This window comes from Halichoeres trimaculatus, unplaced genomic scaffold, assembly GCF_033239565.1.
Source record: "Halichoeres trimaculatus isolate MK-OKI-2021-1 unplaced genomic scaffold, fHalTri1.1 fHalTri1_scaffold_23, whole genome shotgun sequence".
NCBI classification, from domain to species: domain Eukaryota; kingdom Metazoa; phylum Chordata; class Actinopteri; order Labriformes; family Labridae; genus Halichoeres; species Halichoeres trimaculatus.
In genome coordinates, this window is record NW_027437201.1 from 8762531 (window position 1) to 8782884 (window position 20354).

General features: G+C 40.4%; 1 protein-coding gene across 1 annotated transcript in view; it reads left to right on the top strand.

The window, feature by feature from the left end:
* Nucleotides 1–20354, top strand: part of svild (supervillin d) — a 67117-nt gene that overhangs the window by 11029 nt on the left and 35734 nt on the right. Inside the window, exons 2-3 of the mRNA XM_074663548.1 lie at nt 6888–7365; nt 16842–16876. Coding sequence (XP_074519649.1) covers nt 7001–7365; nt 16842–16876 — 400 coding nt within the window. The 5' untranslated portion in view covers nt 6888–7000. The remainder of the gene's footprint in view (nt 1–6887; nt 7366–16841; nt 16877–20354) is intronic.

The window sequence follows — 20354 nt, forward strand, 5'->3', positions numbered from 1 at the left end:
TAAAAATGTATCCCCAGTATATCCTTTGTTTGCTCTTTTGCCAAACCATGCCCAGCACCTGTGTTTTTTCTCAGCAGAGCAAAGTTTCCATTCTCCACCCTCTTCCCCACCAAAGAATGTGTGTCAGAAGTCCTTAGCTGCCTTTTTTAAAGAGCTAAAGATGGCCAGAGTATTTAAAATCTCTCTGATGCCTGCGGTTACATTTTAATGTGGTTTACTGACAAATTTTAAGTGTTGTCAAGATACAACGTGTTTGGAAAGTGCATATGCTAAATAATAATGACTGCAAAAAACTGAACTCTATGCGTAAACCTCTGTGGTATTAGATTGGAGTTCTAAACTAAGGAAAGAAAGTCAGAGTAGTTAAACCAAAGCTGCATCAGGAGTTTGACATTTGTTCCTGCCTTTGGTTTCCAGCTTTATATGCTCCATTAGTGCTGAGGCCTGTCTTTAAATAGACAGGGGAGCTGTGGGCTCTGTGGTCAAACTAAAAAGCAGACTGTCTGTCATATAACCCTAAATGATTTATCAACTCAACTCCACATTACTAAACCTCAGTCAGAGAAGGCAGTTTTTTGCTTCACAAACTCATACTTTACTCTTAATCACTTCCTTGGAAGAAAAAAAAACGCTTCAATTTAACACAGATATGGTCCCCTCCTTTTCCCATGCAAATCCACTATTTATAATGAGGGTGTAGTCTGCATTCCTGCTCTGTCCTCCTGTGTGTACATGAGAATTCTTAGTGAAGACACAGCAGTGGGCCACAGGTCAGCATTAGCCTCTGAGGCATGTTTCTGTCTTCAGGTATTCTTTCCTCATAAAGATCCTGCTTCCCAGTTCTCTTAGGTCTTTAACATGGCATTAGTGGCCTGTGGGTGTAGTAATGATGACATACAAGGGATTCATTTGGCTGTCTCCTTGGAGTTCCTTATTTGACCCACTTGTTTTAAAATTTAAAGGGAGGCAAAAGCAACAAGTGATTCCCTTTTAGGAGTTACGCCTGAACTTTTATTTTAGGGATGTCCCAATGAGGTTTTCTTGCACTTGAGTCCAAGTCAGAGTCATTTTAATTTCGAGTATCTGCTGATAAAGAGTCCCAATCTGATACTTTTACTCTGATACATCGTAGTCCCAGCTTTAATCTCCAGCTTTACTGCTCCACTTTGTGGCATACCAGTGGTGTCAATGCAGATTTCATGTATTGTTTCTGTGTGGAGTTCAGACTGTCTGACTCTGTACCACCATACGGTTAGGGATAGGTACCTTTCACATTTGAAAAGATATGGTGCCAATTCCTGGAACGTGGTAATTGGTGTCAGTACTCAACAGTACCAATTTTCAGAACTTTTGTGTGCTCATGTGATAAAAAATATCAATTTGTTTATTAATAAAATGTAAATTCATTTCAGTTTAACATATTTATTCTTCAATATAAAACCTTGTAATGCTGTGTTTGTGTCCAGCGTGGAAAATCACCTACTCTTCTACTCCCTTAAAGTCACAGGGATGCAGTTAGGTACCTAAACATATGGTACCTTTTGATTTTACGTGAATTGGTACCTGGTACTTTTAACAGAATTTAGTCGGTACCTACAAAAATGCCTCGGTACACATTCCTAATAATGGTAGTTAATACTTAAGACAATACTAAGGTATTCTTCCCAGTTATTTTTGAATATTATAGACCTGATAAAAAATAATGAGAATTAACATATATCTGGTCCTGATTGGGATGTAATGTCCAATTCCTATTGAGTCTGTAACCATGTGAAAGGCCCCAATTTCCCATCATGTGATGGGATCGGGACATCCCTATTTCATTTACCAATGATTTTAGGCACAAATTAGATTTTAAAAAATCAAAAGCATGGACCAGATTCTGATGAGCACATGTGATCAGCTAAAGAGAGCTCAACCCAGCTCAAGGGATGTGCGATAGAGCTAAATCAGTGTTCGATAGTCACTGACGTCAATTCAGTGATATTAATGAACAGAACTTATGAGCAGTGGATAATGTAGGAATTAAAACTGCATGGGTTGCAAGTCGCCACCAGAGTTGTAAGCAAAACAAGCATTAAATACCTCCAAATTGCTTATCCAGTGTATTTATCTTCCTTCATGCTATTTTAGCTCTGCCTAGCAAAAATGCATTGATGACATTACACGTATATGGTTGCTGTTAAGTATAAACAGCATAGAGCTGAGTTAACTAGATATGTCTGATAGCTCAGCTCTTTGTCACCGATATTTGATCTTTTTAGTCTGTATTGCTGTACACCGGCATCCATAGCAGTTGTGTTAACCCGAACTGGGAAGAAAAACAGCTGGTACGGTCGACGGTAGCATCTGTTTCAACATTTATGGTGGTGTTTTTTAACGTAACAGCAATGCTCAGTCTCTTCTTTGTTTCTGAATCCCCAAGCATTGCACAACCCCTGTATTTCCATACACTTTTGATAAAGTTTTTCTTGTTCTTCTTTTGTTATTTGATGCAGTCACCATGGTTTTTCTCCTGGTATGGAATTCACTTTGAAAACACTTTAGGGACATGCTACGGCCACCGTCCAGGAATGCTTTGATACAACCCATCCAGTCAGTAACAATGCTGAAAATCACAACCCATACAAAGTGCATATGAATACAAACACCTTGACCTTGTTTGTTTTGAGAGAGTCTATATCAGTACAGGTTAAAACCAATAGAGAAGTGGTTTAAGTTCGGGCTTCTGCTTTCACTCTGGGGGTTGGAGGATTGTTTTTTTTTTGTCATCCAAAGTGAGTTCAACAGTAAAGGCTGAAAATTTTACAGAACCTCAAAACCAGATCCTCAGTGATATAAGTACTGTATCTAAATCTATCTGACAGGCCTGTAAGAGTTTGTCTGACAAAGAAGAATGAATTTCATCAAAAGGGGGGCGAAAATTCTCCTCAAACATCTCAAATCATTTTAAACTGCCTTGGCTGTTGCAGCTTCTGCATTTGCGGTCCACTACATCTGTCACTGGATGTAGAACAGCTATTATATAATCTTAAGTAAGAGCCTTTAATCACTGAGGGGGTTTGCAGTGAAGTAAATATTTAAAGATGGGACTACCAAGTGGTACTTATATGAAGACACGGTGACACTTGATCTGATATGATTTGAGTGCACGGTCCAGAAGTCCACGGTTTTCACTGTCCTTACACATCCTGTCCCTCTTGGAGTACTGGACGTTAGCCAAACTTATGAGCAACATTTCCTGGTTAATTGAGCTTTAATGGAAGAGGATACAAGGCTTGGTCAGGAAGTGACACAGTTGGCCTTTGTTAGAGCTCTTTCTCTCACTGCCAGTAAATTCTCCAAACGGGAAACACAGGGTCAGAGAGCGGTCTGAGTGATAGGAAAAGTGAGGACTCTGTTTGTTTACATGCCCTAGAGGAGCAGAATATAATATTGTAAGTATGAATTAACAGGCATGAATTGGCAGGTGAGACTGGTAGGACTGCATTCTTCTCTTCTCATGTGTTCGAAGTAAAAACAAAAGCAGCACGCGTGCTTGGGTGATTTTCCTCCTTTGTGTCTTTCGAGAAACGCCTCAATGGGCGCCTTGCAGACAGTCAAAACAAATGTGTTTACTTCAGTGTGATGCAGGGAATAATCATCTTTAGCTTAATCATTATTAGCTTTTATTAAGGATCATTTTAATGAATTTTAATCATGTGTTTATCTGCCCACTCCTTATTTGTAGTAACCATACATAGGTAACGAAACCAAAACAAATCCTCTTGTGTGAGCTCACATTTGCTGATAGGACCACTGATTTTGAACATGACTCACACTTTTGTGTTTCCAGTCCCACGTTGCTTGAAATAACACTATGCAGCTTCCAAACAAAGCAGGCCCAATGTTCTGGGTCTCCATGGACTAAAGCTTTAGTGTACTGTTTAGCACTCCTTTTATAGGTAGTGACCTAGGTGAATTATGTAAGTGCGTGCACAGTCCTGAAATCAACATCTGAACTCAGGATGGTTTTTGCCTTCATAAGGCAATTCACTTGGTTTGGAGTGGCATGCAGCTCAGAGATGTTCTGATCCACTTTTTTATCTTCCTGATATAAAGACCTTTCTAATGCCATCATAACATAACACAGTTGCCATGCTAATTCTAGGAATTCATACTGATAAATTCAGTGTACTTGTGGGTGCAGTCCACCTTCTGTTTTTAAATCAAATGCCTCTCCTTTCTTTACTACATGCATCTGCATTTTTTATCACTGCTGCCAAATGATTAGTTCTGCACTTTTAATGGCCCATTTGGGTCTTGTATTTTACAGTAAATCTCATTTAAAAACAGCCTTGGCCTCAGTATTCACAGGCTATGATTTCATTTTTGCTCTGACTGAAACTTGTCACTGAACTTACTGAAATGGAAATGATTGGTGCTGATTTGCTCATCCAACAATCAGATGGAGACTTTTATTCATTGCAGTGCCTACATTTCCCATAGTGTCTAGGACGATCCCAGGTTTATGATAAGGAGCAGACAACATGTAATTGGCCAGCAGAGTTTACATTCAGACTACTTTTAAATCCACACAAGGGAGGTTCTCTTTAGCCACGAGCTGTTATGTTAGCTGGAGGGGAGGTCAAGGTGAAACCCACACGTATGAACACTCACATATATCCTGGCATATACACTGATTTCCTGGGTTAAATTTCAAAGCCATATTTTTGAAGGAGGTCTTTGCTCTGGGCCTGCTTTAAAGCAGAGCAGGTTTTCAGAGGTCAGAGTGGGTGCACCAGAGATTTGTTCAAGCTTGTCATGATGACAGGAAAAGGCTCTTAAAGTCAGCCAATTTATTCCACGTTATGACCGTGTTCCTTCTCCCTCTTGACCTATTCTTCACTTGTACGCTTTCTTCTGAACATTCATTACAAGCATTGTTCAGACATTACTCACTTACCTACACTTTTCCCATGCATCCCTCTTCCTGACCATAAATGTGAGAACATATGAGGTGTACTGTGAGGGATACCATGGGGATATTTGAAACCCTTTCCCTCTCCAAAGTAAATATACCTTCAGTTTTATTAATTGGTCCCTGGACAGAAGCCCTGGACAGTTTCTTGAGTTGCGTTTTAACCCCAGGAACTTTCCTCTTGATCTAGGGACTTTCTGAGGAACTCTGGGCTTTTCAACTACAGGAACTATGATCCAAATTAGGTTCTGGGGTAATTGATCCACCCTGTGAAAAACCTTGCTCAGGAGGTGGTACTTCCCAGATATCATGGAAAAAGACTAGTCGAGAGTGGTCTGGTGTTTTGTCTGTTGAGGCAGTTTTGTGCTTTTTGAAATGGCTTTGACCGCATCAGCAGCACTTGTCTCCTTGCAAGTGTTGATTAAATGCATCAGCAGTTCAACATAGCACAGGCTGAATATCCTTGCTAACAGGCTAACTGCTTTACTACACTCGAGGATGCCAGCCTGTTTTTACCTTCTGCATTGTCAGTTTTGCTGAATGGCCTGTCCTGGTGTCTTACTAATCTTTCTCTCTATCACCAGTAGGGATGGGTACAGAGTTAAGTACTTTTATGGGTATTGACCAAATTCTGTTAAAAGTACCGGGTACCGTTTCACGCACAATCAAATACGTACCATGTTTAGGTACCTAAAAGCATCCTTGTGACTGAGGGAGTGAAAGTAGGTGATTTTCCATGCTGGAAATGAACACAGCATTGCAAGTTTATATATTGAAGAACAAATATGTTAAATTGAAAAATAATATATATTTTGTTGTTAAAGAAACTGATATTTTTTACCACACAAACATAAAAAAGTACCAAAAATTGGTACCGTTGAGTACCAGTACCAATTGCCAGGTACAGGGTATCAGTACCATATTGTTTCAAATGTGAAAGGTACCCATCCCTGATCACCAGTCTGATTTGCATTCATCTTTCTGGGCCAGTGGTGGAAACACAGACAAACATTGGGTCACAGGAATCTTGTAGTTCCTAGAACTAAAAGTTCTGGGATGTTCTTGTGGAAGAGCACCGATAAACACACTTGTAGTGTGTGAAATCCTGGAAAAGCCTTTTTATTGAACTGCAGCGATTGGGGACTCAAATTGAGTTTGTCAGCTGGCGATGCATTTAAGTGACAGCCTTTTTAAAACCTCTGAATCTGGGCCATGTGCGGTTTTTCTGCTTTGTGAACACTTAATGGAACCAAATGAGCTCAACCCAACCCCCTTAGATTTAACTCACTAGCTTTCAGAAAGCCAAAAGTTGTAAAATATTTGATTTTTTTACTGAGCTGGATATGGAAATGGAGATGTTGAACCAATTTTCCTTCTTAGGGACATAAGAGAGACTGAAGTCTGTCCCAGCATGCAGTGCTGGAGATGCTGTGCACACTTGAACAGGTTGCCAAGTCCATCACAGGGCTAACACATCCACACTTGAGGGCAGTCATTGTGTTTGTAGTAAATACAGACTCATTATGAGGTGGGATAATGTTGAAGAGGTGATTATTCCAGGCACAGAGCCTCAGTTATGTAAGGGCTAAAATTGGATAAAGATGTTATTGGATGTGTGATTCTCACTCCTTCTTCCCCCTCCCTTTCTCCAACAGGCTCCAAGTGAGCCGATGAAGTTGAGGTTATGTGAGAGTCTCTCTGCGGTGGTCGGCGGCCTCTGAGCAGAGCTGGCTGACATCATCCTCACAGGGGGGTGATGGTGTTAGCTGGGGCAGGGCAGGGCTTGGCTTGGAGCTCTACAGCAGAGTCACTTTTATTTTGCATGCTGAAGCCGTGCGTTAAGATTTACGGTCTCACAGCTCCTGCCACATGATATTCCACTCTGTATTTACGAGACACTAATTATGACTTCTTTTCTTGTTTGCAGCACTGGGATGATTTTGACAGAGTGAGACACTTCTGCTAAAGGAGACCTACTTGCCTTAGTTTGGATCATTGAGTAGCAAAATCAAAGCTTCTCACCTATATTGAATATCAAAGATGGATGGAGTTGACACCTTACAGAGCTCAGCCCCAGAAACCAAGGCTGAGAGAATAGCTCGCTACAAGGCGGAAAGGAGGAGGGAGCTTGCTGAACGCTATGGCAACACAGACGAATTCACCTCCAAATATGTCCGCAGGGATCGGAAGGTTGGTGACACATCTGAAACGGCGTCTTCAGATACTAAAGAGAAGGAAAAATATGAGGATAATGCATCAGAGAAAAGTTACACCAGAAGAGTCCCCAGGAGCAGAGCAGCTCCAGAGCACACGGAGGATGAACCCACAAAGGGAATTGAGGATATCAGTTACCTCAAAGCAAACACAGAAACTGTCTCATCCAGCAAGATATCCTCTCAGTTCAGGTGAGTTTTTTCTTTTCTCAGAATTTTTCTGACTTATGCCTAGAGATGGGAATCAAGAACCAGTTCCAGCTGAGACTTGGTTCTACTGACATCAACTTTATTCCCTTTATTTGTGTTTCTGCTAAGTTGTGCATGCCTTGTAAAACAATAACATCAGGCATCAGGAGAGGCAGTCATTTTGAAAAACAGCCAAGGAGGAAGTTGTCATGATTGACAGGAGACAGAAGTGATCCAGAGTTGCTTTAACACAAACCAACGCTAACAATACCTCTAGCTGTTTGTTTAGAGCAAGAGAGGAAACACCAGTGTCATGCCAAAACATCTGACCGATGCAGTGCGGTTTGAAATGCCAGGAGTGTCATGTGTTTGATGTCCTTCCCAGCATGTGTCTGGTGTGTTGCAACATCTTTCATACATTAAATACCTTTTTAATGACAACCTCGAGGCATTAGCAAGGCTGTTTTGAACTACAGCGCAAAAGTTGCAGGTAGGTGAAAGTTGCTAGCTATCAGGGTGACTCTTAAAACCAAAACACAGATCAACGACTGCTTCCACACCTTAGCAAAAGTAAAATTGGAAAAAATAATCTTTGTTATTTTGTCAAAAACATTGACTGTTGGCATTAAGATAGCTTTAGCTAACACAGATCTGTTTGCTAGCATCACACTTTTGCTGTCAGTTACTATGACAGATAAATTTACTGAAAACAGTTGATTTTTTTTTTGTCGTACACCAGAGGGTATTTTCTAGCTAATCTGAAGAAATGGGGGTTGTTGCTAAATTTGCTATGGGTATTGGAAAAGTTGTCATCTAGCAAACCTCTACTGATGCATCAATCTTATAAACTAGACAAAAATTCAACCATTTTAAGGTAACACAAACGTGAGAGTGTAATAATTATTTAGACTTAATCCAACTTTTATACCTTTAAGACTGGATGATACATGTAGGTTATTTCAGACGGTGACATCATTATTAAGATGTGACTAAATGTGTGTCACTGAATCACATGAGGAGGAGGTGAAGTTTGTTCATTTTTGTTTCTCTTGACAACCAGCTTTTTGACAGGTAAGATGGACAACACCGCCTCAAATGACCAACATTTCGCATCCAGTCTTAAAGGAAAAACATGCATATGTGGTATTTTGCCTTAAAGGTATATAAGTGTAAACATTGCCTCAAGCCTGATGGAATTAAACTGTATTATCAACACATTCACAAACTCTGACAACTTCTAGAAATGTTTGTGGTGATGTTTGAAAGGAGATACAATCTTCACACCTCGTAAGGTAAAACTTTTGTTGGTTAGTCCCAAGTAAAATTCTTGCGAAAAAGTTGCTGATGTAAGAATGCAGCAGAATGAAAACGTGGGAATGATAAATGTCAGTTTATTTTGTGTGTAGTATCTCAATAACTGCAGAAACTGTTATCTAGGCACAGTTCTTTTTCCCCATCAGTACACTGTGCATTGCACAGCTATATCATACCTCCTAAGACTCCAGTGCTTCCCCTACCATTGAATAGGGGGGCGGCCTGCCCCCCCTGAAAGTCGAGTTAATTTTATTTTCAATACAGTGCCAGATCACAGCAGAAGTAATTTACAGTTCCCTCTCTCATAAATTAGGACTATACCTTCTTTTTTTAATCTAACAGACTGAACTAACTTGCGTTATTTATCTAATTTTCAAGATGGGATGCCATATGTACATCTTTAGGTCCACATTTCTCCTCATGGGACTTCAACATGTGCCAATGAGCATCTAATCTTAAGCTCACAGACACAAGCATGCATGTGTCAGCATTTACACACACAGACAAGCTCATCCCGTATAGCGGACAGAGAGCCGGAAAAAACGCTACAAGAAACATCTCCCTACACTTCCTGCCCCCCTCCAGTCTAAATATGTCGAGCTTATATGGAAGTGCTACACACTTCAGTTCTTTGATATTCCACTTGAGACTGGTTAAATTTTCAAACATATTACGCAGGTGAGGTGCATCTGTGAAAACATCAAGAAATTTTTGCACAATTTATTTCATGCAACCGGACGTTGAAAAATGCTACACAGCACAAATTATTACCAGAGGCTGTTGATTTAACTATTTATCAGTGATACCAAGAGCAAAGTGGGCATCCTGTAGCTAACTGCAAAGCATCTAAATACCAGCCCCTTTACCTTATCCAAACCTGAACAAAGTTGATAATTTCTGGACCACAACACTATGAGCTTTCATCAGTTTGTAGCACAAACACGACTGGCTCAACTAGATGCATCCAACTGTTTGTTTAAAACTAGTCATAGTGTTGCTTCTGATGTGACACAAACTTGGCCCAAGACCTGAAAACAAAGCTGCCTGGATGCAGGAACTCATGAAGTATCGCAGGAATTGTTTGAAATAAACACCTGATGTATAATTTAGATACTTTTACATGCAAGGTGCTGAGTGGTCATGAAGTTCACCTGACCTTCAAGTGACTCAGCTCAAACTGGGAGCTAAGTGTTGAGATCAGCACTGATTTTATTAAAGCAGCGCTGTGGCTTCTGTCTGATGCACGCCTTGATTTAGAGCTCTTTAGTGCAGGGAGTGCAGACTGCTATTAGATTAGTGTAAAAAGGCTCACTAACTCCTAATGAGGGAAGAGGAGGCAACAAGTCGGCACATATGCAGAACACTGAGTGCTATCTCCTGTCTGAAGTAAACACGGCTGCCAACATTTCCAAAATTGGCCATGTGTGCGAAGCAGAGCACTGCCTCATTTATTTTGCCAGGCAATGTTTTGTACTGATGACATGAAACCAGCTTGTTTTGATTCGTTTCAAAGTAACATTCAGGGGGACTTACATGTTTAACAGTGCGGGGCAATAAAAAAGAGGAGCTGTCGTAACATTCTGAGTTTTCACATTCACTCTGCTGTGTATCTCTCAGAAAAATGTACATAAATGGAGTAGAACATGACCAGTCGTGTGTCTGGGGGTGTTTTTGCTGTAATCAAGCAGAGGATTCCGCCATGTGCACATAGTCAGACCTGTCTGTTCTTGAAAAACAGCCCCGGGGGGATGAAGAGAGGAGGAGGAGCAGAGATGGACAGAGTGTTGAGATAAAGTCAGATTTTGGCTTTCACAGGGAGGTAGGATTATTGGTCTCTGCCAAGTTTTCATGCCCTTTGCTTAATGAAGCAAGACGTGTAGTTAGCTGCAAGATGGTTGGATATGATCGAGAAACAGCATGTGTTGAGGTTTTTAAGACATGAAGAAGAAAGAAAGTACGTGCAGCATCACATGTTTCATCAAATCTTAGCATATCAAATATTTTACTTGCTAATCTCTGTATTTCTCTGTGAACTAAAAGAAGCTACTATCTCACAGTCTGAGCTCACCACAAGCAGGGGGAATATTCTGGAAAGTCAAGAATTTAGTCACACAGAGGTATGTCTTACTTTTTAATTACAGAGAGCATAAACACAGGTTGATGTGTTGATGTGTTTCTCCAAATGCCTGTCTTTCACTTCGCTATAATCTTGGCAGGTTTGTTGACGTTAACTATGTGTCAAACTTCTTTTCAAAGTATTTTGATGTGGCAACTTACACAACAACTCAGAAAGATCGAGTCAAAGCCACTTCTGAAATACAAATTGTTCATTCTATATCTTTACATTCTTGAGTTCTCATTTATTCCAGCTTTCTTCTTTTAATAGAATAGTTTTTCTGAGCTCAGCGTTGATAGAAAACGTCCCAAATTTCCGGTGTGCTCAAACAGGCCTCTCACATTTTTACTAAACCTTCAAATGTGAGATGTCTACATGTGTCTGCTTCAGAAATAGCAACAAGGAAACTGAGTCTGAGCTCCTCCACAGATAATGAAAACTGTCTGTCAACGGGGTTATCTCAGACAGACAAGAACCCACTCTTGATGCTTGCAGGGTGACATTCTTCAAGGGCTTCATTTTGGCACTAACAATTACCTGTCAATCATAATTCATGGTTTGTAATTCATGAGCCTGGATCTCATTTTCAAAGAGAATACTGTGACGTCATGTTCGATTGTTTCCTGGCAGCGCTGGTACAAAATGTAATCCTTAGGTTAAAGATAACATCTGAAAATGCATTCCAGCATTTGAACTACGCAGTGGAAAATGTCAAGGTAGATAATCATGAAGCATCATTGTACTACAGTATCATATACGTTAGTAAGAACTGGAGCAGCTTACAAAGAAGTCTGGGATTTTTAGCTCCATCCTATGATGCTCTAATGCAAATATGTTCAAAGTAGTCAATTGGAGAATGTTAAAGAGGGGATACCCTAGACCTTTCTCACTCCAGGGTTTAAGTAAACCCACATTTCAGCCTCTGTCCCAAATGCTGCTTTCTCTTTAAAGCTCCCAACTCCAAAAACCCTCTTCCGAAGCACTACGGAAACCTACCAGGGGCAGAGATATAGACAGACCTTTGTGTGTGAGGCCCATTCCTTTAACGTCTCATGAACCAATTAGCAGAGCCTTGTGTGATGACCTCATTATTTCAGCAAGTCTTGTGAAGATCTTGTGTGACTTGAATGGGCTGTGAAGAGTTGGAAAGTGATCTTGAAAAAGTCTCCCTTCCAGATATATACGTGATTGTAATCTACTCTTTAAAGTAAGGGGTTGACCAGGACCGGGTTGATTAACAGCACGTCTAGGTCTCTATGACAACACTACGCCGGCTGATAAAGTTTAGTAGAGAAAAGAGACATAACACAGAGATCTGTATTTTTCTCAGCTAAAAATGATTTCTTTGACTACTTTTGTAGTGATGGTGGACACAGGAGCCGAACTGTCAGACAGAAAAAGGACACAAGAGCAGACAAAAGCTAAACGGGAGAGTGATACAGCCCGAGCTAAAGGCTAATTAGCCTTTTGCTCAGGCTCTATCACTCTATAACACAGGGGCTAAACTGTTGGTGCTAATGTCCATTCAAACCCACAGTCAGCAGTTATTCTGCAGTGGTCTGTTCAAACTTGAGAGTCTATCAATAAAATGAAGAGTGAGGTAACGTTAGCTCTGCTTGATGACTGGCAGGACATAACCAGGATTTACTAAGGTTACACATTACGGACATGTCTTAGAGCCCCGGACTGCTGGCTGCACTTAATATGAACAGCTACTAAACTACTTACAAACTGACAGTGTTTACTTGTTGTCACATTGGCCTACAGACACGTCGGAGCACTGGGATAACACATAGCTAGCTGCTACAACGTTTGCTTGATGTCACATTTTAAACTGTAGAGCTATGTAGCTGTACTGATTAATTCCTTACCTCGGTGCGTTGTATCCAGTGAAAGGTTGTCTTGAACAAAGAAAATTTGTTTCAATCCGATCTCCATTTTATTCCAAAACAAACACACGCCTCACTATAAGTAATTTACGACAGTGTGAAGAAACCCCAGGCCACAAGGTGGCAACAGAGTACAATTAAAACAGATCCTTCTCATAGCATCTTTAAAAATTGACCCTTTTGAGCAGTTCACAGACACACTCAGTGACTTCCAAAACATATAAACAGTAGCTGTTTGAAAATTTGCACATTTGGTATGGACACCCAGTAACTTTACTGTATCCATGTTTGAAATATGGTAAAGCACAATACCTGTTCTTTAAAGTGACTGACACTGCTTTAGTAGAACGAGAACATGGTTTTATCTAAGTACACTTTGAAATGCACAAGAGCCAGAGATTGGCCCACTAATCTACCAGTAATTTATGACCTTCTCTACCTTTGAACCACAGCTGCCTGGAGAACATCTGTCAGGTTATAAACGTAAGAAGTATCTGCTTTTCACTTGTATTCTGGGTTTGATGTTCTGTGTTAACCATGTGTAGTAAACACCAGCCTTTGTGTTTCCTCCATCATAATAAAAGGAGAGAGACGGAAAAGGCTGCTAAGGATTTGAGCTAAGAATTGTTTACATGACTCAACCATTACACAGTGTAATACCTGACTTATAAGGAAGCAGGGCTTCCAAAAGTAAAGCACCCTAAGTAGAAACATTGTAATTAGATCTTTTAGCTTCTCCACAGTCATGATTATATCCCTTCCTGTAACCTGATCCTTACAGTGAGATGTGGTTCAAATAAGCAGAAATGAGGAGGTTTACTGAGTTTCTTTGTCTGCCTTTTTTTGAATGTGTATGACCTTTATTTTCCCAGCTTACTTCTTGAGGTCAAGTGTATATCACCTGGTTATGGATTGCAATTTGTGGCACAGTTTACAATTTGTAATGCTCAGTACCATTTCCCATCTTACACTACCTCATATTCACACACCATGGGTACTTTACCCTGGTATTTCAGATTTCCCACTATTTCACAAAGCTCTCCTGAGGCGTGCCAGACCAAAACTGTCAAATCTCTCCGTGGTCGCCAAACCAAAGCCCACAATTAGTCATAATCATACACTGCTGTAAAAGTTACTTTTTAGATGCCACAACAAGATCAGTCAGACGAGACGGAGTCTGATGGAGTAGTTCATTTTTAGGGTTTCACCCTGAGTTATAGAGCTGTAGTAGTCCACACCAAAGAAGAGTGGGAAGATCTTATAATATGAGTCGAAGATATTTTTTTGTTGATGCACCAAGTCCACACTTAGTTGTTTGAGCCCCTCTATGACTATGCGACTGGGGAGATTACTTTCATGAGCCCGCTCCCCGTGTTGATATTCAGCTTACTAAACATTTGTATATGATCCAAACTATAAACGTAACCAATGCGGTCGTTTGTGTACATTGTGCTGCTATAGGAACTATGATTTCAGTAAAAAACATAACAATTAAAAATTAATTAAAATTAGCATCCCTGAGCAAAAACTCAGAGACTCAAGAGGATGCTGAGTAATGTAGTTTAAAGCTCTTCTGAAGAGGCCTCATGTGTTACAATCATATGTCTAACCATGAGTTTACTGTGATGTCACTGTGGGGCACACTTTGATCAAATGCTTTATCATCCAAATGTTGTTTGATACATTTAGATATGGTATTAAGTATGACTTGCTTTAGTCTTGAGCTGCTTGCTAATGCGCTGTAACACAGATGTCATCATGCCATTTCACTAAGTGGGATTTGTCCTGCTGCCTCTATTCTCAACCATCTCTTTATAAAGCATACACAGAAGCTGTCGCTCCTTCTTAAGTTATTGTTAATGTAAAGTGTTATAAGTTTAAAATTCCAGTTATCTTTAATGAGTGATTAATGGTACTTACGAGAGTATCTTGTTTTCCCATATTTAAATATGGCTGTGAAGTTACAATGGTGGATGTCCAGACTAAATGTGTTTAGATTTCCAAACTGCTATCTCTTCAAATGAAGAAATCTCTTAATCTGTACTTAAGCTGTTCCAAAAAAAATGCTTGTGATCTTCATGAGAGCTGCTGAAATGATGAGGTCATTGCATAAAGATCTCCTAACCATCCTAACCAGGTTGCATTGGAGGGACAGAGCCTTTAACACCAAGGTTGGCCCATAGCTCTGCCCCCAATGACCTCAGAGGGCTGACCAGAGACAGCACAAACAAAGCATTAAGGAAAGAGGCTGAAATAATAGTCTTCTAAGGCCCCGTTTACTCGACAATGTTTCATCTAAAGACACTAAAATGCAGTTAAAAAAATCTGTGTTTACACAGAAACACTGAGGGACTGAAAACGCTGTATTAAGCATACCAGGCCTGTGGGCGGCGCTATAACTGTCTTGTCCAGAAGCCGCTTTTGAGAGATCTCCACCGAAGTAGAGTTGAGCCGATCATCTGGGCTGTTTCCCGAAGCCCAGGTACCTTGCCTTGCCTTGGTCTGATGTGGGCGTGGGCAGGCATCCACATCATCAGTCACTGCCCAAGTGCTGTTCCAATGTTTATGTCCTCCAGAGGCATATGTCCTCCGTTTGGTTAGCATGTGGCTAATTGACCAAGGATACACAGGTGTATCCTTCGCTGCCTTGCCATGGCTATAAATACCCAACATGCAATGCGCAAATATACAAAAAAGGAATCTGATGGTAAAAAATATGCCTTTGTAGGCTGTTCCAATAGCATCTCCTTTTGAGCAGAGGCAGGACACTTGCCTTGGATTGGAAGGAAGTGGCTTCGGAGGCACTGCCTTCCAAGGCAAGGCAAGGCAAGGCAAGGTACCTGGGCTTTGGGAAACAGCCCTGGTGTATTGGGGAATAACAAGTGCAGAACTGGAGCAACAAGATGCACATTTTGTTAAAAGACAGTCAGCAGATTCAGCAGCACAAGCACATGGAGACCATTTTCAAAATTTGCGTTTTAGGTTGACTGAAATGCCATTTTCATGTAAACGCGAGGCTGAAACGTAACAACACTTTTGCGTTTTACCCTAAAGCTGTTGTCATGTAAACGGCCCCTAAAACACTAGTTTGATAAAAGTAGGGATGTTATAGAGCTGTAAATCATGTAAACCTACCACAGGGTACCAGAAGGACAAAATAAAGCCTAAAATGAACAAATTAAAAAAGCACAAGACCCCTCTTTAATAAAAAAAAGACCAGTGCACTCACATCTTTAATGCTCATCATTACTCAACTTTTGCATACATTAACACCCTGATTGTTTGGATCAACCTAATCTTGTGTTACTTTTTTTGATAAACTTAAATTTTGGTGTCTCTGAACAGTTCTTTAGCGCAGTGGCCTTGGTTGAGCAACATAACTTGGCCATTTTTCATTTGTTGTCCACCTGCATCAGTTCATATAAACCGCCTTCTAGCTTTTACCTAATGCTCAAAGTGATATTTGAGATAATTACTTGTAAATTTGTGTGAAACTAGGTTTGGTGTAGCTGCAGTTGCTTACCAAAGCACAGTGAACAGCAGCTGAATCAAACTGCTTGTTTGTTTATTTGCTGCACTCACAGCTCACAATGCTGCACTTTTAATGGACTACAGCACACTCCTTATTCTTAACAGTACACAAAGAATCAGTCAAGGGTCTGTCTTAATTTAGCCGTTACCAACCAGCAGACGTCAGACACACAGATCAGATCAGCCCGGGGCAGCCTCCCCTCACTCAGCGACCCCTGACCCCTCCCAGATGTCCACCAGGGTTCTCCTTTGTGTGTAATGCTCTCCCCTCCTCCTGTTACATCATCGCTGCTACCCCACAGGCAGCTGCTGTCCCCATCCATATTTAACGCGCATTACTTAGAGATGAATGGACATCTTCAGATGCTGCACAGGCAGCACGCTGTCCTCTCATTGCCAACATGAGACTGAAGGAGCAGCATGAGTAAATGTTGTTACATGCTTATCAAAGGAGACACAGTGAGGAGCTTTCCGCAGACTTGTCAGCAGTCAGGGTTATAGCCATGATTTCACAAATCGGATCCATTTTTTCTGTCTAGCTTGCAAGCTTGGGATTGTAACTGACTTGTCACCGCTTCAGAACGTAGAAAGTGACCTCATCTGTCTCTGTCTGTCTCTCTCTCCTCCAGACTGCTGGAAACTGATGACACAGAGGAGCCAAAGGGTAAGACGAACCCTTCACTTTCCTTGCACTCCCATCATCTATTGTTTCACACACACACTCACACACTTCATCCACGAACTCATCCAAGTCCTCTGAATACTGAGCTCACCACTGATGTCAGATCACCGACCTGCTTTTATAGAAGCTGGCTGTTTAATTCTCTGCCACCGAGCAGAGGGAGTAAACGAAAGCAGATCGACTGATGTGTTTGGCTCTGTTTTGTTTAGAGTATAATTGAAACTGAATGTTTTGCCTCGGGCGATAGTTTTCTTTTCTAAAAGCTGAGGGAGATCATTTTTGGCACGTGTCTGCAGAGCTTTTGCTCAAAGAACACGACTCTGTTGGTGTGCATGCAAACACTTGTGTGTACTTGTGTGTTTTCGTGCAGATCTTTGATCACATGACAAAACACTGGGAGCCAGCTAGCTTGCTAGCAAACATTATGGACTAAATTTGGAGCCTGCTGTGATGCAGAGAGTGATACAGTTAAGTTTACACACAGGCTGCTGGCTGTTTTTTTAATCACATTTAGCCACCTGAGCCCCAGCCTGACTGTCTGCATCAGCGCCTCCTGCCTTTACTTCATTGGTTGACCTGCCTGTCTGTTTGTTTTACTGTGCTCACATATTGAACATGGCTTTGTTTTTGTTTGTTTGCTGCTTTTCAGTGAGCTGCCTGTGGGTGTGTGTGCCTCTAAGTGCGAGATATTGAAAGACAGATGTTGAAGGAAAGTCCCTCAGAGGAGAAAAGACGTGTTTTTCAGTATTCAGTCTGTTCTAAGGTGTTGTGTAAAGGGTTATCTATTCAACTTGTAGACTTTTCTTACCTTTCCAGTTAAGCAGGAGGTCTAGTCAGATTAGATTTAATCTGAGGGTTGATGTATTTTCTGATCACACATAGAGCAACAGTGTGATAAGGTTGTGTTTTATATTCTGTTCAGTCTGTTGTGATTTGCTTGTTACTGGATCATCGATATGTAGCATTTCAACCTGACTTTTGCAAACAAAAATCAAAATCATAATTATTTGAGCCTTCTACCTTGATTTTGGTTCATTGATGACTATCCCACTCTCAGCTCAGTTTATTCTGTAATTTTGAAATGAGTCACTGAACTAAACATGCACAGATGAAAAATTAAGGGTTATTTATTGAAGCACTGGAATTGAAGACACATCAGGTAGGATGGAAATGTTTTGAGGCAGAAAATTGAAATAATCGACACAACAGTTTTGAACCAGGTAGAAGCTCTAATTGTTGGTTTCTATTATTTTTCGATGAATCCCCCAGCCCTACTTTTGCCTCATAGTTTCACAAAAAGAAAAAAATGATGTCTCACTGAGCTGATAAAGCCATGAAGAAATGAATCACAGGTTTGATCGGAAAGCTTGTCATCATGTCTGGATTTTGTGATGACTTGAGGGACTTTTTTGTTTGTTTGTTTGTTTGTTTGTTTGTTTTAGTAAAATAGGTCTAACCTACAATGAAAAGTTTGTTTTGATCATTTTAAGTTATCTATAGTCATTTTAAGATATAAAATAGCAGGAAAATTTTGGCTGAAAAATGCTGATGAAAACCTAGGGCCAAAGCATGTTTGTTGTAGGGCTGCAGCTATCGAATATTTTAGTATTCGAGTATTCTACTGAAAATCCCATAGATTAATCGAGTAATTGGATAAAATACATTTTTGTTTAGTCAAAGAGCAGTTATTTTTCAAATGAAAAATTTTCTCTTTAAGAAATAGAATTTTCTGATACAGCATGTCAATAAGAGCACTTGCTTTGGTAGCTCCAAAATTTGTAAACACACTTTGAGACATTTTTTTTGCCTTGTACATCTCATCAAATGCATCAAACCCATTAGTCTCCAAACTCCAGAAAAGAAGCTAGATTTGTTGCTAGTTTCTATTTTGTATAAGAGATAGCTTGAGGGGTCTGAAAACTCTCTTGATATGTCCTCAGCTCTATTTAAAATACCACTCTTTGATCTTTTTTTAAATTAAACGATTCCTTGAAGCGGAGAAAATAACTCGAGTATTTTTTGTAATCGAGTACCTCGAATCATTCGAGGAATCGTTTCAGCTCTAGTTTGTTGAACTGCAAACTGCAGTTTGTACTTCAATGCAAGTGCTGGCCATAGACTTTATATAGAGTGGACAGCATGGCTCTGCCATTTATCATTGTATGGTTTTGAAGCCAAAATAACCCTGTCACAGGCGCCGCCATTGGTAGTTTTGCAGCCAGAGTCTGCGCATTAGAGACTGTAAGGGATTCTGGGAGAATCTGAGAGGAGCTGAGTGACAAAAATTATAATCGTTTTTTTTCTTTTGAGAGTCTAATCACTTCTTGACTCCACCTCCCGACATATTTTAAAATCTCCAAAAAAAAATACACAAGAATGGCAGCTGTCAGTCATCGTTAAATGTGACATAAAACCTTGTTTTTAACCTCTTATAACTAATGAAAATGAAACTTTTCAGAAAAAAGAGGACTTGAATACAAGGCAGCCAAATGATTTCTTCAAATCACCACAACAGTCAGATGTGAGAAACATTTCTATGAGGTGTATTCATTTTTTTAAGTTTGTCCAGAGCCCATCTGGAATGACTGGAGAGACCGATTTTTTGACCTATACTGCAGCCAGTCACCAGGGGGGAGCAGTTTTTGTGGCGACCTCACTTTGAACCTAGCAAGATGACATCTTTTTTTTGTACAGTCTATAGTGCTGACATTTTTCTGCGTGGTTATTCAATTTCGTACAATAAAAATAACTTGTAACATTAAATAACATGAAGAAAGCAAAGTGAACCCAAACAGTTTAACCCATCACAAAAGAACTCAAACAAGATATTAGAACATGAACCTCTCATACTCCAGGCTACACAAGAACCTAACAAGAAGAATTGGGACCAAAGAGACCAGGAAGTGGAATGATTAAAGCAATAAAATGTGTAACAATAACAAAGACTATGAGCAGCAAAAAAGAAAGCAATAACGTAAAATGAAAGCAACAAAGGAAGATGAAATCATATGTGAAATATTTAAGGATAAAAGCCCCCAGAGACTCTGAATTAAACTTTTTTTGTGTTCAGTAAGGGTGAGATGTTGTGTGAAGCAGAAAATAATGAGGGTAATGCACCATGAGGGGATGAGCAGAGGCTGAGTTGTTTTTTTGGGAACAGAATACAAAAGATAGTGAATCGTACCGATTGTCTGAGCCTCAGTGATTGCATGTGTCTCAAACATGACCGGTGATCTTCTTTGGTTAGCGATAAGAGTGAACTGCACTGAAAAGCAGAAACAGCAACAAAGGACAGTCAGTGCTTATCTTCTTTGATGTATGTGAGGAGGAGTGTGTGAGAGAAAAGCAGGGTATTCACATGGCTGATGGCACTTCCTGTCCAGACTGGCAGAGTCCTGTGCTCCCTTTGTGACATATGGACTTTCCCTTCAGCTACCAAATTACCCAGCAGAGGCCTGAG